This window comes from Salmo salar, chromosome ssa08, assembly GCF_905237065.1.
Source record: "Salmo salar chromosome ssa08, Ssal_v3.1, whole genome shotgun sequence".
Taxonomy (NCBI): domain Eukaryota; kingdom Metazoa; phylum Chordata; class Actinopteri; order Salmoniformes; family Salmonidae; genus Salmo; species Salmo salar.
Window position 1 is genome coordinate 25,405,976 of NC_059449.1, and position 14,580 is coordinate 25,420,555.

At 43.5% G+C, this 14,580-nt stretch overlaps 2 protein-coding genes across 2 annotated transcripts; both read right to left on the reverse strand.

Annotated features, from left to right (window-relative positions):
• Nucleotides 1-344: 344 nt before the first annotated feature.
• On the reverse strand, nt 345-3,216 carry hmx4 (H6 family homeobox 4). The gene is made up of 2 exons (XM_014209796.2): nt 2,589-3,216; nt 345-2,387 (listed from the first exon to the last, which is right to left on the reverse strand). The coding sequence occupies exons 1-2, from the start codon at nt 2,803-2,805 to the stop codon at nt 1,816-1,818; spliced, it is 789 nt and encodes a 262-aa protein (XP_014065271.1). The 5' UTR covers nt 2,806-3,216; the 3' UTR covers nt 345-1,815.
• A 3,315-nt stretch (nt 3,217-6,531) lies between these two features.
• hmx1 (H6 family homeobox 1) lies at nt 6,532-13,217 on the reverse strand. Its single transcript, XM_045723069.1, has 2 exons — nt 12,279-13,217; nt 6,532-7,539 (listed from the first exon to the last, which is right to left on the reverse strand). Exons 1-2 carry the CDS (start codon nt 12,634-12,636, stop codon nt 6,911-6,913), a joined length of 987 nt encoding a protein of 328 aa, XP_045579025.1. The 5' UTR covers nt 12,637-13,217; the 3' UTR covers nt 6,532-6,910.
• Between the last annotated feature and the right edge of the window lie 1,363 nt (nt 13,218-14,580).

Below are 14,580 nucleotides of genomic sequence, written 5' to 3' on the forward strand. Positions count from 1 at the left end.
TATACATTTACCATATTACAATGTAGGCTATGTGTTACAGCACTACTTTTGGTGTCCCCCTCAGGAATTGCTCTTGAGAAAATTTCATGCAATTGTCCCCTCCAAAGTGGATGTCAGATTTACGCCCCTGTTACATCCTGCTGTTTTGATGAAACTTAGCCAATTTGTTTGTGCATAAAAGTGCATCTATGGGGCTTCACTTGGGCACATTATACATGTCAAATGAATTCAATACAGGCCATATTGTTTTAGCTGAATTTAGCCCAATCTCCTTGTAGAATATGTTACAGCATCATTTTATATTAACACTGTATATTTGGAGGGCGGAATACACCTTTTTCGCGTTATTAAGACTATAGCTGTGCTGTTGCAGATTCCAAAGCCGATAGTCCTGCAATATACGAGTTGTAATGGTGTACTTTTATGCATAAATACTCCCAAAGTATTTGTCAAGTGTCAAATATTGTGCGCCGCAAGCAGAGGAAAACAATAGGCACATAGGCCTTTATGCAACAACTCTTTCCTACATACGACCTACTTCAGAAGGAACGTTTAACATTTTACAACGTAAAGCGGTTCTTAAAGCACTTGACTGTAATCAGCGATATTTCCACAAAACAGGATAATCTCTCTCTCTCTAGTCGTTGTCGATAATCCGATTACCATGTTGTGTTTTGAGATTAATACACGCCAAGCATGTTACAACAATGCGTCTATTGTCTTCGCTTTCATAAGATTTATTATGAAATGTGAATTCTGTGTTTCTATACCAGAATTGTGAAAAAATCCACATTTAGCACAGGGGTTCTTGAACCGTACTAATAGTTAGCAGACATATTGTTAATTGTTTGTGTGACGTTTATGACATCTCTACGTTAAACGGTGTTAGAGTAAATAGGATTTGTAAAACAACTCCAAAATGCGTTACATCCGTTCCCCATAGATCCTACAACTGAAGGCTTTTAAGGCACAGCACAGCAAAACATAGTTTACATAAACCTTTGTATCAAACGATGTTTTTTATATACGTAAAAACATTTTTTTTTTATTACAGATTCAGTCAATATTATAGTGTTACGCCGATTTGGGAAGAAATAAGAATGTTATACTTCTAATTGAAATAAACTTTAAACATGCGTAAACAAAACAAAAATATCCATATCCATTACATTAATTTTAAATACATAGGTAATTTAATTCACTTAAAATGCATTATAATACAGTACATGCATGCAAATATAATACCATCTTTGGCCGTGTTTAGACTGCTGGGAATGCTGTTGTTAATAACAGATTCAAAATAATAATAATAATAATTGAATAAATGATTATAAGACCTATTGTTTTAGGCCTACGCTGGTACTCTGAATACAGAAACAACTATCTATTATTATAACATAAAACTGAATATGGAGTTATTCTGAATGTCTTTGTGTGATAGGATATCCTGCAAATATGTTCTTTAGTTTTATATCAACAATGTTGATGTCTGTCAATAAATACAATTGGCGTAGGCTATCAATGTGACAAGTAGAATCGGCCAGGCCTTGGGTCCACAGGCTATCCTTACAAGTAGCCTATAAAGGCCTACATGGGCCAGACTCGACCTTATGTTTTTACCACGATGATGATGAAGAAGAAAAAAAAAAACGCTAAATGCGGAAGCTGAAATTGGCATGATATATATCACCTTGTAAACAGTGTCTTTATGGCGATGATGCAGAAAAGTATATAGACCTAACCCTACGTCTCCTTCGAACAGACTAGACCAAGTCTAAATAGGACTACGTCTCCTTTAAACAGACTCGGCCTTGTCTACAGGACAACGTCTCCTTCGAATAGACTAAAGTACTTGCTGGCATTGGAAAAACATAAATAATGCGTACTACTGCCAGGGTATACGATGGGCAGGGGCATCGGCATCAAGCATCTTCCTAGCAGGTTACTGTCTTTGTACAAAGCCGGGAGTTGCAGAGTCTTCCCCGGACCGGCGTCGGAGAAATCACCGCTGGGACCATCTAGCGCTGTTGAAATCTGTCTTTTCAATTTATTCCTTCGATTCTGGAACCAGATTTTGACCTGCGTTTCCGTTAACTGGAGAGAACTGGCGAGGCAGGCGCGCTCGGCACTGCTAAGATACCGTTTCATATCGAAAGTAGATTCCAACTGAAAGATCTGTCTCTTGGAGAAGATGGTGCGAGTTTTTTTCTTGGTTATCAGTTGTTTTTTCTTGCCGCCGTTATCACCGTCCCCGGTGTGATGCGTCGAAGAGCAGTCGTCGCCGCTGTCCCCGCTTTCGAAGCAATTGTCGGTGATCTGTAACGAGTCTTCCCGGGTGATAGCGATGGCCTTGGGTCCTCCGGTTGGGCTACAGTCGTTATCCGGCTCTGAGAACGGAAATAGGACCGACATTATATTCCGCAATATATTTAGTTTGACGCTGACAGTTTATCAGTCTACAATATTATGCTACACGTACAACTGCATTGGGCCAGATGTGTTGAACCAGGCTACAAAAAGGCAGTTTATTCCGCTACAGTGCAGTGTTAAACATTCATATTTTACCATATTAGGCAACAGTTGCCTACCTGCATCATGTAGCCTTGTCGCGGGGTCCATTCTCCGTTGATGGTCATCGAACCAGTACAGCCCCGTGCTATTCTGTAGCCTGCTACCGGAATGACAGCTGTCAACTGTCTTCCTACCGTTACCGCTCGAGTTTGTCTGCAGGTTCAGAATATTGTCTATGGTGAATTTGAGAGACGCGGCAGTCGGCCTGCATGGCGCGTCCACTTTGCTCATCATTTAGAGAAATGGCCTCTTTTCTCCCGGAAGGAATTTTTGGAACCAAATGTCCCTGCGCTCTAGAAGTGGAACTTAGAACTCTCTTTCTCTCTTCTTAACGACGTCTTGACGCTCCACGCACCATTGCTCCGTGCGAGGATGATGAGGGGATTGGACTGGGGCTTTCACGGCGCGCCTCTCTCTCTCTCTCTCTCTCTCTGCCTCGCCTGTTACTTCCACGGACCGGATGGAACGTTGGTGCGCCCTCGTCCATTGGACAAGAGGAGTGCCTGCGAGGGGCCAATTGCATTAAGGGGAGGGGAAGAGAGAGAGGGGAGTAGAATGTCATAGTTTTTCCCCTTCTTTTTTTGAGCCTGGTATCTGGTATAAAGGCTAGGAAATGAAGAATGGAAAGGATTCATTATAAATAATTTAATTTGAGGTGTTCTGCATTTGAGGAAAAGGCTATTTTATTATTCTGCAGTCATGGCTTTGGGCTGGTGAATGTATAATGTGTAGCTATAGACCCTACAGTTCTGCCGTCGAAGGTAGACTACCTAATACATCATTATTAGACTTACCAGCTGGTTCTGGCCGGGTCCAAACCGGATGTTCACCAGAAGTGTTGTCGTTGGGAGAAGGGGACGTGGATTACGGGGTTTCAGACTTTTCTTTTTTTTATATGACTAACAAGCGTTATTAATGAAGTTCACGTTTTAATCAGGCCTTTTCGATGAGCTGTAGTTTTCAAAGTAAAAGACAAGAGAAATACCAATATAAATATATTATAAATAGTATTTACATTCATTTAGCTAGAATAACATATTGAACACAATATTTACTGTAAGTTAAAATAGCCTAGGTCTATTTCTATGTTTTACCATTTCCATTTCATTTAAGGCCTGCATTGCATTTTTATTTATTTGCATCTTCTAAAATCGTTAACTGATAGAACATATAGAATAGAACGCTTCAGGCTTCTATATTCAGCCAGCGGTGGATAAAGTCCCCAAACGTCATACTTGAGTCACAGTAAAGATACCTTAATAGAAAATGACTCAAGTAAAATTGATATTCACCCAGTAAAATACTACTTGAGTAAAAGTAAAGATACCTTCATAGAAAATGACTCAAGTAAAAATGAAAGTCACCCAGTAAAATACTAGTTGAGTAAAAGTCTAAAAGTATTTGGTTTTAAATATACTGAAGTATGAAAAGTAATTGATAAAATATACTTAAGTATTGAGAGTAAAAGCATAAATCATTTCAAATTCCTTATACTAAGCAAACCAAACCATTTAATTGTTTTATTTTATTCACGGTTTGCCAGGGGGCACACTCCAAAACTCAGACATAATTTAACAAACGAACCATGTGTGTTTAGTGAGTCCACCAGATCAGAGGCAGTAGAGATGACCAGGGATGTTCTCTTGATAAGTGCGTGAATTTGACCATTTTCCTGTCCTGCTAAGCATTCAAAATGTAAAAAGTAATTTTGGGTGTCAGGGGAAATGTATGGAGTAAAAAGTACATTATTTTCATTAGGAATGTAGTGAAGTAAAAGTAAAAGTTCTCACCAATATAAATAGTAAAGTAAAGTACAGAAACCCCCTAAAAGCAACTACTTAAGTAGTACTTTAAAGTATTTTTACACCACCGTGTTTTGCACAAGGCTATGAGGTATAGGCCTATAATCACTATTATGTCAGAAAGACTCAACTCTATTGTGCAGAACATGGGCCTTTTTAACTGGGCATGTAAATAATTATTTACAATGACAGCCTGCACCGGCCAAACCCGGACGACGCTGGGACAATTGTTCGCCGCCTTGCGGGACTCCGAATCACGGCCGGTTGTGATACAGCATGGATTCGAACCAGGGTGTCTGTGGTGACGCCTCTAGCACTGAGATGCAGTGCCTTAGACCGCTGCGACCACTTATTTATATAGACCTAGACTGTGTTTAGGGTAGGCTACTTTTATCAATATGATATTGAGCATATTGAAGACTGTTTAATGTCCATAATAAAGTCTAGGCCTATAACCTTCTATTGTATTGTTTGTTGAGATGATAATCGTGACGATATGTTTTGTCCATTTTACAGATAAACCATAGCAGAAGGAATTTGAATTAGTGTACGTTGTTTTATCCGGGAAACCCCGCGGCCATACATTCTCCCAAACGCAAAACGTCTATCGTCTTCGATGGGATTTGGTTGTGATGAATATCGTTAGCATTGTGTTGTTTCACTCCTAAATATGTGTTGTCCTCGGAAGTTATCTCATGTATCCTTCTCCCGAAGGAATGGCGTCTCCCACATACAGGCAGAGGCTCCTGAATGTTTAATCATAATTAATACATATTTATGACAACAAAGTAAAAGCGTTGTTGACAGTAATGCTATAATCTCCACATTACACACATAAAGCCTATTAGTTCGGTTTATAAGAAAGGCTACTTTAGTGAGTCCGTGAATCCTCTGAATAAAACGTCTACCTGTTTTGTAAATAAATAAAATATAATTTTTATATTTAACCTTTATTTAACCAGGTAGTCCAGTTGAGAACAAGTTGTCCTTTCCAACTGCGACCTGGCCATACTAGCCTACTACGGGCCATATAGAAATATGAGGCCTACCATATAGGTCTATAAACCAACTATATATTGTTCAACAGTTTCTTATACAGTAGTCTAGTCTACTGAGGCCCACATTCACAACTTGGCAGCTGCCAGCCAGCTCAGGCCTGGAGTTGTAGTAGCGTGATGTCATATTATATAATAGTGCCTATAATTCATTTGTCCTTTCGATGACCCCGTGTGTTTATAAATATGAATGATGACATCAAACCATATTTCCTCTAATGAAGAGACGGGTGTTTTTTCTCCCCACAAAGTGAGGAGGGCAGTTCAGTTGTAGGGCAGAGAGCATGTTAGGCCTGCATGCCGGGCAAGGCCATGTTTAAAATAATTCAATGAAGTCAAATGTTTTTTCCCCCCAGGGGTAAAAAATGGAAACGGGTCGCGAGCTTCTTTTTTTTAAATAAATATATATATTTATATATAGCTTTTCGAATAGGCATTTTGGTTTTGTTCTCCGCTCCCCTAGAGTTTTAGGCTACACACCTCATGTTGTAACTTGTAAAATGAACGTGTATGTGAAGGCTTTTCCGCTGATATGTGTCAGAACCAGCGCTGCGGAGGAGGACTTGTGTAGTTAGCTGCATACTATCTATTCTGTCCTCCTTGGCGTCTATTCGACGGAAGTAAAAATGGCGAAATAAGATGTGGTAGTCTATATTTGTAGTCTATAGTCAGGGAGGAGCCAAAAGATTGGGTAAATTCCGATCAAATTACAATCAAATTACTACTTACAATTTCACATGGATTGATCAACTGTAGGCTACAAATCATTAAAATCCAGACGGACAATTTTTCCCCAAGAAGCAACCTAATATCACAGTCATGTAGGTTCAACTACACACACACACACACACACACACACACACACACACACACACACACACACACACACACACACACACACACACACACACACACACACACACACACACACACACACACACACACACACATATACATACACACACACCACACACACACACACATATACATACACACACACACACACACACACACACACACACACACACACACACACACACACACACACACACACACACACACACACACACACACACACACACACACACACACACACACGTCACTCATCTCTTGTGATTCGTTTATTTAGAGAGCTATATTGTGGGGAAAAAAAGTGACGTTAGAAACTGGCTTTGAATATAAAAGTCTTTGCACAAATAAGTGTGTATTAAAAAACATAACAATGTGGGCCGGCACAACACTATCATTATCTAGTGTGGCGATAATATAATAAAAGTAGATGTGTAAAGTTTAATACAATTACAACATTTAAAAACACCGCGATCAATTGTAAGCCCAAAGGTCATTTCTTCTAACTGTTTTCCTTGTATAGTTTTCTGCGGCCATTGCAGTTATTGTTATTGCACGATTCTCTATTTTCAATAATTGAATAAATAATGACATGACGTGAAGAAAAACAAAACGAAAGCTCGATAATGGTGTTTACACCAACCCGGTCATTTGCGAGCGTAGTAAACACATGGAGTGAGCGAATGAGGAGAAGGAATAGTTCACAGGGTTTGAGAAACTCATCAAAGGTGAGGAGACCTGGGACACGTTGATGTCGAAACCAAACGTCGAGGGCGTGGAGTTTTCGTGATATAGAATCGGAACTCTGACTATCCGTTGGGACGAGTGGGAAACGTTTACGGCCTCTAGATCCGCGGCCAACTGTCTCTTCCATTTGTTCCGTCGATTCTGGAACCAGATTTTCACCTGCGTTTCCGTTAACTGGAGGGAGGCCGCGATACCTGCCCGTTCAGAACTGCTGAGGTACCGTTTCATATCGAACGTCGACTCCAACTGAAACACCTGACTCCGACTAAAAACGGTTCTGGTTTTCTTCTTCCGGACAGAACTCTGGTCCAGAGGGGCTTCCGGGTCCGACTGATCGTCAAAGGCATTCTGCGTCTCGTCGTTGTCGTCGGTCAGGCTGGTTGCCGCCGTTTTCCGTCCCGTTTTGTCGCTGCCTTCAGTGGGTTCTTCTGACACCGCGGGAGAGACAGAGTCTCGGTCGCAGGCTGAGTGGGAGCAGCAACGGTCATCTGAGCATCTACTGTCCTCTTTGGGATCTGTGGGAAAAAAATACAACAGGAATAAAATGTGAATCGAATACGGACACATGGCATCAAAGTCAGAATGATTTCAATAGGCTGTTGCTGAGAACAGAAGTTGGCCATAAAAACAAAGGGTTAAAATATAGGCCTATAGCTATAGTTATTCTTTGAGCTTAAAGAGTAACAGGATGAAGAGATATCTGATGGATAGATATCTGATGGAGAGATAACTGATGGAGAGATAACTGATGGAGAGATATCTGATGGAGAGATAACTGATGGAGAGATAACTGATGGAGAGATATCTGATGGAGAGATAACTGATGGAGAGATAACTGATGGAGAGATAACTGATGGAGAGATATCTGATGGAGAGATATCTAATGGAGAGATATCTGATGGGGAGATATCTGATGGAGAGATATCTAATGGAGAGATATCTGATGGAGAGATAACTGATGGAGAGATAACTGATGGAGAGATATCTAATGGAGAGATATCTGATGGAGAGATATCTGATGGAGAGATATCTAATGGAGAGATATCTGATGGAGAGATATCTGATGGAGAGAACAGGATGGATAAATATCTGATGGAGAGATAACCAAGCTGACCAAGGTGGTCAGGAGGCCTACGCATTCTTAATAGCAGAATGAGCTCCAAACCCCACCCTATTCCCTATATAGTGAACTACTAGTGACCAGAGCCCTATTCCCTATATAGTGAACTACTAGTGACCAGAGCCCTATTCCCTATATAGTGAACTACTAGTGACCAGAGCCCTATTCCCTATATAGTGAACTACTTTAGACCAGAGCCCTATTCCCTATATAGTGAGCTACTAGTGACCAGAGCCCTATTCCCTATATAGTGAACTACTGGTGACCAGAGCCCTATTCCCTATATAGTGAACTACTAGTGACCAGGGCCCTATTCCCTATATAGTGAAACTACTAGTGACCAGAGCCCTATTCCCTATATAGTGAACTACTTTAGACCAGAGCCCTATTCCCTATATAGTGAACTACTAGTGACCAGAGCCCTATTCCCTATATAGTGAACTACTTTAGACCAGAGCCCTATTCCCTATATAGTGAACTACTAGTGACCAGAGCCCTATTCCCTATATAGTGACCTACTAGTGACCAGAGCCCTATTCCCTATATAGTGAACTACTTTAGACCAGAGCCCTATTCCCTATATAGTGAACTACTAGTGACCAGAGCCCTATTCCCTATATAGTGAACTACTTTAGACCAGAGCCCTATTCCCTATATAGTGAACTACTAGTGACCAGAGCCCTATTCCCTATATAGTGAACTACTAGTGACCAGAGCCCTATTCCCTATATAGTGAACTACTTTAGACCAGAGCCCTATTCCCTATATAGTGAACTACTTTAGACCAGAGCCCTGTTCCCTATATAGTGAACTACTTTAGACCAGAGCCCTATTCCCTATATAGTGAACTACTAGTGACCAGAGCCCTATTCCCTATATAGTGAACTACTAGTGACCAGGGCACATAGGACTCTAGTGCACTACTTTAGACCAGGGCCCATAGGACTCCAAAGTATAGAGAATAGGGTGCGATGGGATATAACCTTGTGCCTGTACGGCTGTTCTGAAGAGTCCAAGTCCCCTGTCCCCCTGGGTCATCCACTCAGACAAACTAATTACACTCTAGAGCCTTTAATGAGTTTGGAATGACTGCTGGTACAGAGAGCGAGAGAGAGAGACAACGAGAGAGACAGAGACAGAGAGAGAGAGAGAGACAGAGACAGAGAGACAAACAGAGAGAGAGAGAGAGAGAGAGAGAGAGAGAGAGACAGAGAGAGAGAGAGAGAGAGAGAGAGAGAGAGAGAGAGAGAGAGAGAGAGAGAGAGAGAGAGAGAGAGAGAGAGAGAGAGACAGAGACAGAAGGTGGGGGGGTTCCAAACACTAGCTCGCTGCTTCTGTTAGCTTTGCCAAATGAAGCATACTTTTTACCAGGGCCCTGGACTCGTTAACCCTCTCCCTCTATCAGTAGACAGGCTGACCAGACAGGACCAGAGAACACTTCCCTCTATCAGTAGACAGGCTGACCAGACAGGACCAGAGAACACTTCCCTCTATCAGTAGACAGGCTGACCAGACAGGACCAGAGAACACTTCCCTCTATCAGTAGACAGGCAGACCAGACAGGACCAGAGAACACTTCCCCCTATCAGTAGACAGGCTGACCAGACAGGACCAGGGGACACTTCCCTCTATCAGTAGACAGGCTGACCAGACAGGACCAGAGAACACTTCCCCCTATCAGTAGACAGGCTGACCAGACAGGACCAGAGAACACTTTCCTCTATCAGTAGACAGGCTGACCAGACAGGACCAGGGGACACTTCCCTCTATCAGTAGACAGGCTGACCAGACAGGACCAGAGAACACTTCCCCCTATCAGTAGACAGGCTGACCAGACAGGACCAGAGAACACTTTCCTCTATCAGTAGACAGGCTGACCAGACAGGACCAGGGGACACTTCCCTCTATCAGTAGACAGGCTGACCAGACAGGACCAGAGAACACTTCCCTCTATCAGTAGACAGGCTGACCAGACAGGACCAGAGAACACTTCCCTCTATCAGTAGACAGGCAGACCAGACAGGACCAGAGAACACTTCCCTCTATCAGTAGACAGGCTGACCAGACAGGACCAGGGGACGCTTCCCTCTATCAGTAGACAGGCTGACCAGACAGGACCAGAGAACACTTCCCTCTATCAGTAGACAGGCTGACCAGACAGGACCAGAGAACACTTCCCTCTATCAGTAGACAGGCTGACCAGATAGGACCAGAGAACACTTCCCTCTATCAGTAGACAGGCTGACCAGACAGGACCAGAGAACACTTCCCTCTATCAGTAGACAGGCTGACCAGACAGGACCAGAGAACACTTCCCTCTATCAGTAGACAGGCAGACCAGACAGGACCAGAGAACACTTCCCTCTATCAGTAGACAGGCAGACCAGACAGGACCAGAGAACACTTCCCTCTATCAGTAGACAGGCTGACCAGACAGGACCAGAGAACACTTCCCTCTATCAGTAGACAGGCTGACCAGACAGGACCAGGGAACGCTTCCCTCTATCAGTAGACAGGCTGACCAGACAGGACCAGAGAACACTTCCCTCTATCAGTAGACAGGCTGACCAGACAGGACCAGAGAACACTTCCCTCTATCAGTAGACAGGCTGACCAGACAAGACCAGAGAACACTTCCCTCTATGAGTAGACAGGCTGACCAGACAGGACCAGAGAACACTTCCCTCTATCAGTAGACAGGCAGACCAGACAGGACCAGAGAACACTTCCCTCTATCAGTAGACAGGCTGACCAGACAGGACCAGGGGACGCTTCCCTCTATCAGTAGACAGGCTGACCAGACAGGACCAGGGGACGCTTCCCTCTATCAGTAGACAGGCTGACCAGACAGGACCAGAGAACACTTCCCTCTATCAGTAGACAGGCTGACCAGACAGGACCAGGGAACACTTCCCTCTATCAGTAGACAGGCTGACCAGACAGGACCAGAGAACACTTCCCTCTATCAGTAGACAGGCTGACCAGACAGGACCAGAGAACACTTCCCTCTATCAGTAGACAGGCAGACCAGACAGGACCAGAGAACACTTCCCTCTATCAGTAGACAGGCTGACCAGACAGGACCAGAGAACACTTCCCTCTATCAGTAGACAGGATGACCAGACAGGACCAGAGAACACTTTCCTCTATCAGTAGACAGGCTGACCAGACAGGACCAGAGAACACTTCCCTCTATCAGTAGACAGGATGACCAGACAGGACCAGAGAACACTTCCCTCTATCAGTAGACAGGATGACCAGACAGGACCAGAGAACACTTCCCTCTATCAGTAGACAGGCTGACCAGATAGGACCAGAGAACACTTCCCTCTATCAGTAGACAGGCTGACCAGACAGGACCAGACAATCCCAATAAGGCACCCTATCCCCTACATAGTGCACTACTTTTAACCAGGGCATATGGCCATATGGCACCGAGTTTGGTCTAACGTAACACTAACCCACCCATAGGGCCCTGGTTAAAAGTAGTGTACTATATAGGGAATAGGGTTCCATTTGTGATGCGTCCATAGTGACAGGCAGAATGCGTAATTAGAGATATAGGCTTAGCCATGATGCGCGATAGGACTATCACGACCGCGATAGGACTATCACGACCGCGATACAGAAGTAACATATTGTGAGATGTTCTTGTCGCAGATGTAGTTACATGTACTTACTGCGACATGCATGGAGAAATGTGGTTAAACCACCTTGGCAGGTCTCCCTGGTAAAATAGTTTTTGTTTTGTTTTACCTGAATGGGACTGATTAAATAAAGGTTATTATGGGATGTTCTAGGCCCTAGATGTAGGCTACAGGCCTAAAACCTCGTGTTGTTACAGCCTAATATAACTGGGCCATTCAAACCCTTTGATCGCAATGAGAAGCTGTTTTTTATATACACAATATACACCATCCTACCAGCTTCTATCATGCAGTCAAAGATAATTATAGGAATATTTATCTAACGGAATACAGACAGATTACTGTATTGCCCATGCAGTCACATTTAAACGATGACTCTTTGGGCGTTTTATTTACAATGGAACTCATGCCGTATATTCGATTATACAGTTAAAAAACAATTAAACACAACTATTTAGCCATTAAAATAAAGATATAGGCTACTTACTGCTGGACCTTTTGAGACTGAGTGGTTTGACGTTAACGGCTGCTCTGTACCGTTCTAACTGGGAGTCTCTCCGGGGGGAACCCTCGGCGCCGAGGCCGGAGCAGGCTGCCTCTTGACCGGCCACTTGGCTGGGATGTCCCGCTAAGACTCGGCTAGGGTAGACCATCTCATTCCTCTCCATACTCTCCTCCGCGGTCCTGCTACTATACTGGCTGTTGTTGTTGTTGTTGTTGTTGTTGACCTGTCGGTTGAAATACGTTGACTCTCCATTCTTCCTCGAGCCGAGTAGGTTTTCGATGTAAAACGAGGAGACTTTTGACGTTGTCGAAGCCTGAGTGTCTGTCGCCTTGTCGTGCATGATGTTTTTAGTTGAGAAAATATGCACATTTCCTGGCCACTCGAATAAAACAATTAGGACGGGTCCTCCTGCGTCCGTCCAACCCGTCAATACTGTTGACGACGAGCACGTGTGTTATATTACTCCGCACAACAAAACGGTTATTTTCGTTGTTGATGTGTGTCCCGGCCAGAGCTTAAAAGCACCATCTCAAACGGGTTTCTCCATTCTCCCCTGTTTATAAATGATAAATCCTTACCGAAACGTGGAAATCGTTACCAGGGAGGCCCTGGAGCTCCGTGGCGCCAGCACAGCACCGGGCAGAGACCGGAGAGGAAGTAGCCTACAGCGGGAAGAGAGTCAAGTCAACGGTTGACGAGCGGAGGGTATCCGCTGATTGGACAAGCACAATAGCAAATGGGATTACTGCAGGAGAGGAGAGAGGTTTCCGTCGCAAATGGCACTCTATCCCTTACACAGTGCACTACTTTTGACCACACCCTTACAGACCCTGGTCAAAGGTATGCACTATAAAATAAATAGGGTACCATTTGAGAATTACTCTGTCTGACGGGGACTCGCCTCTCGCCTCCCCTCAGCTACTGCCGAGTGCGCGTGTGTGTGCCTGCGTGCACCTCCGGGGCCAGGGAGACCCCCCCACCCCCAGTCAGTCAGTGAAAGAGCCTTTATTTGGGTCAATTAGGAGGCAAATGAAAATACAGGAAGAGATAGAGAGCACAGTCATCCTCCTCGCGGGTCCCGTATGGTTCCACAGCGCTATATGCGGAAAGGAAGAGCCGTCCGTATCTACTACTGTACATACACCACCGCCTATTGGCTAACCGGGAAAATGCAGTACGCTGCTTGTCATGTAGGCTCTAAAAAAAAAAGGGACTCCAAAAGCATCATAGTTTTGATGCTTTTGAGCCCATTTTCTTCTTGTAGACGAAAAATGCGCTGCGTATATCTCTGCGTGTAGCTCTGCGTATATCTCTGCGTGTAGCTCTGCGTATATCTCTGCGTGTAGCTCTGCGTATATCTCTGCGTGTAGCTCTGCGTATATCTCTGCGTGTAGCTCTGCGTGTAGCTCTGCGTATATCTCTGCGTGTAGCTCTGCGCATATCTCTGCGTGTAGCTCTGCGTATATCTCTACGTGTAGCTCTGCGTAAAGCGTTAATTGGTTCTATTGTAGAGCAGGGACGATAAACAGCTACTGATCCACACAAAGCACCCTGATCATTTATCGCTGGTATTTTGCTGATATCATTCCTTACAGATGAGAAGCCTTCACTAGAGAAATGATATGAGTGTTAATACGGGTTCTTGTTAACGGAACAATGTCTGTCTACAACCATCACACTGGTAGTAGTGCATAATACCATTTAAAAATGCTGTAGTGCGTGTTAAAGTTATACACGTATCGTTTTATTTATCATTATCGCTTCAATTCAGGCAATTTACCGCAATATGGATTTTAGGTCAATATTTTCCAGCTCTACAGGCTAATTAATGTAGGCTTACCTGTGGGAGTATATAGGCTAAATATGTTTTGTTATTTTGTCTCTCCATTCTGTTTGTGTATTATTAGTGCACTGTGTAATGTTATGACCCTGTCGTCTTCACTGTATGTTAATAAACCTTAGCTAGGAAGTCTATACTAAATTTCGGCTATAGTTTAATATTTCCAATAAGTGACCCGTAAATATGTTTTTTTTTTCTCGAGCATATTGAGGAAAATAAAATCCACTGTAGTCAGTCGTCTTCCTGCCGTCGAAGTGTATTATTTCAGAACTCTCCCAAATCACATCGGTTTAGAAGGGAAGTAATGCGAGTAGAACGGAAGACATGTGACGTTTTGTTTTTGAGTTGTCATTATTTCTCTCCGGCTCCCGAGTGGCGCAGCGGTCTAAAGTCACTGCATTTCAGTGCAAGAGGCGTCACTACAGTCCCTGGTTCGAATCCAGG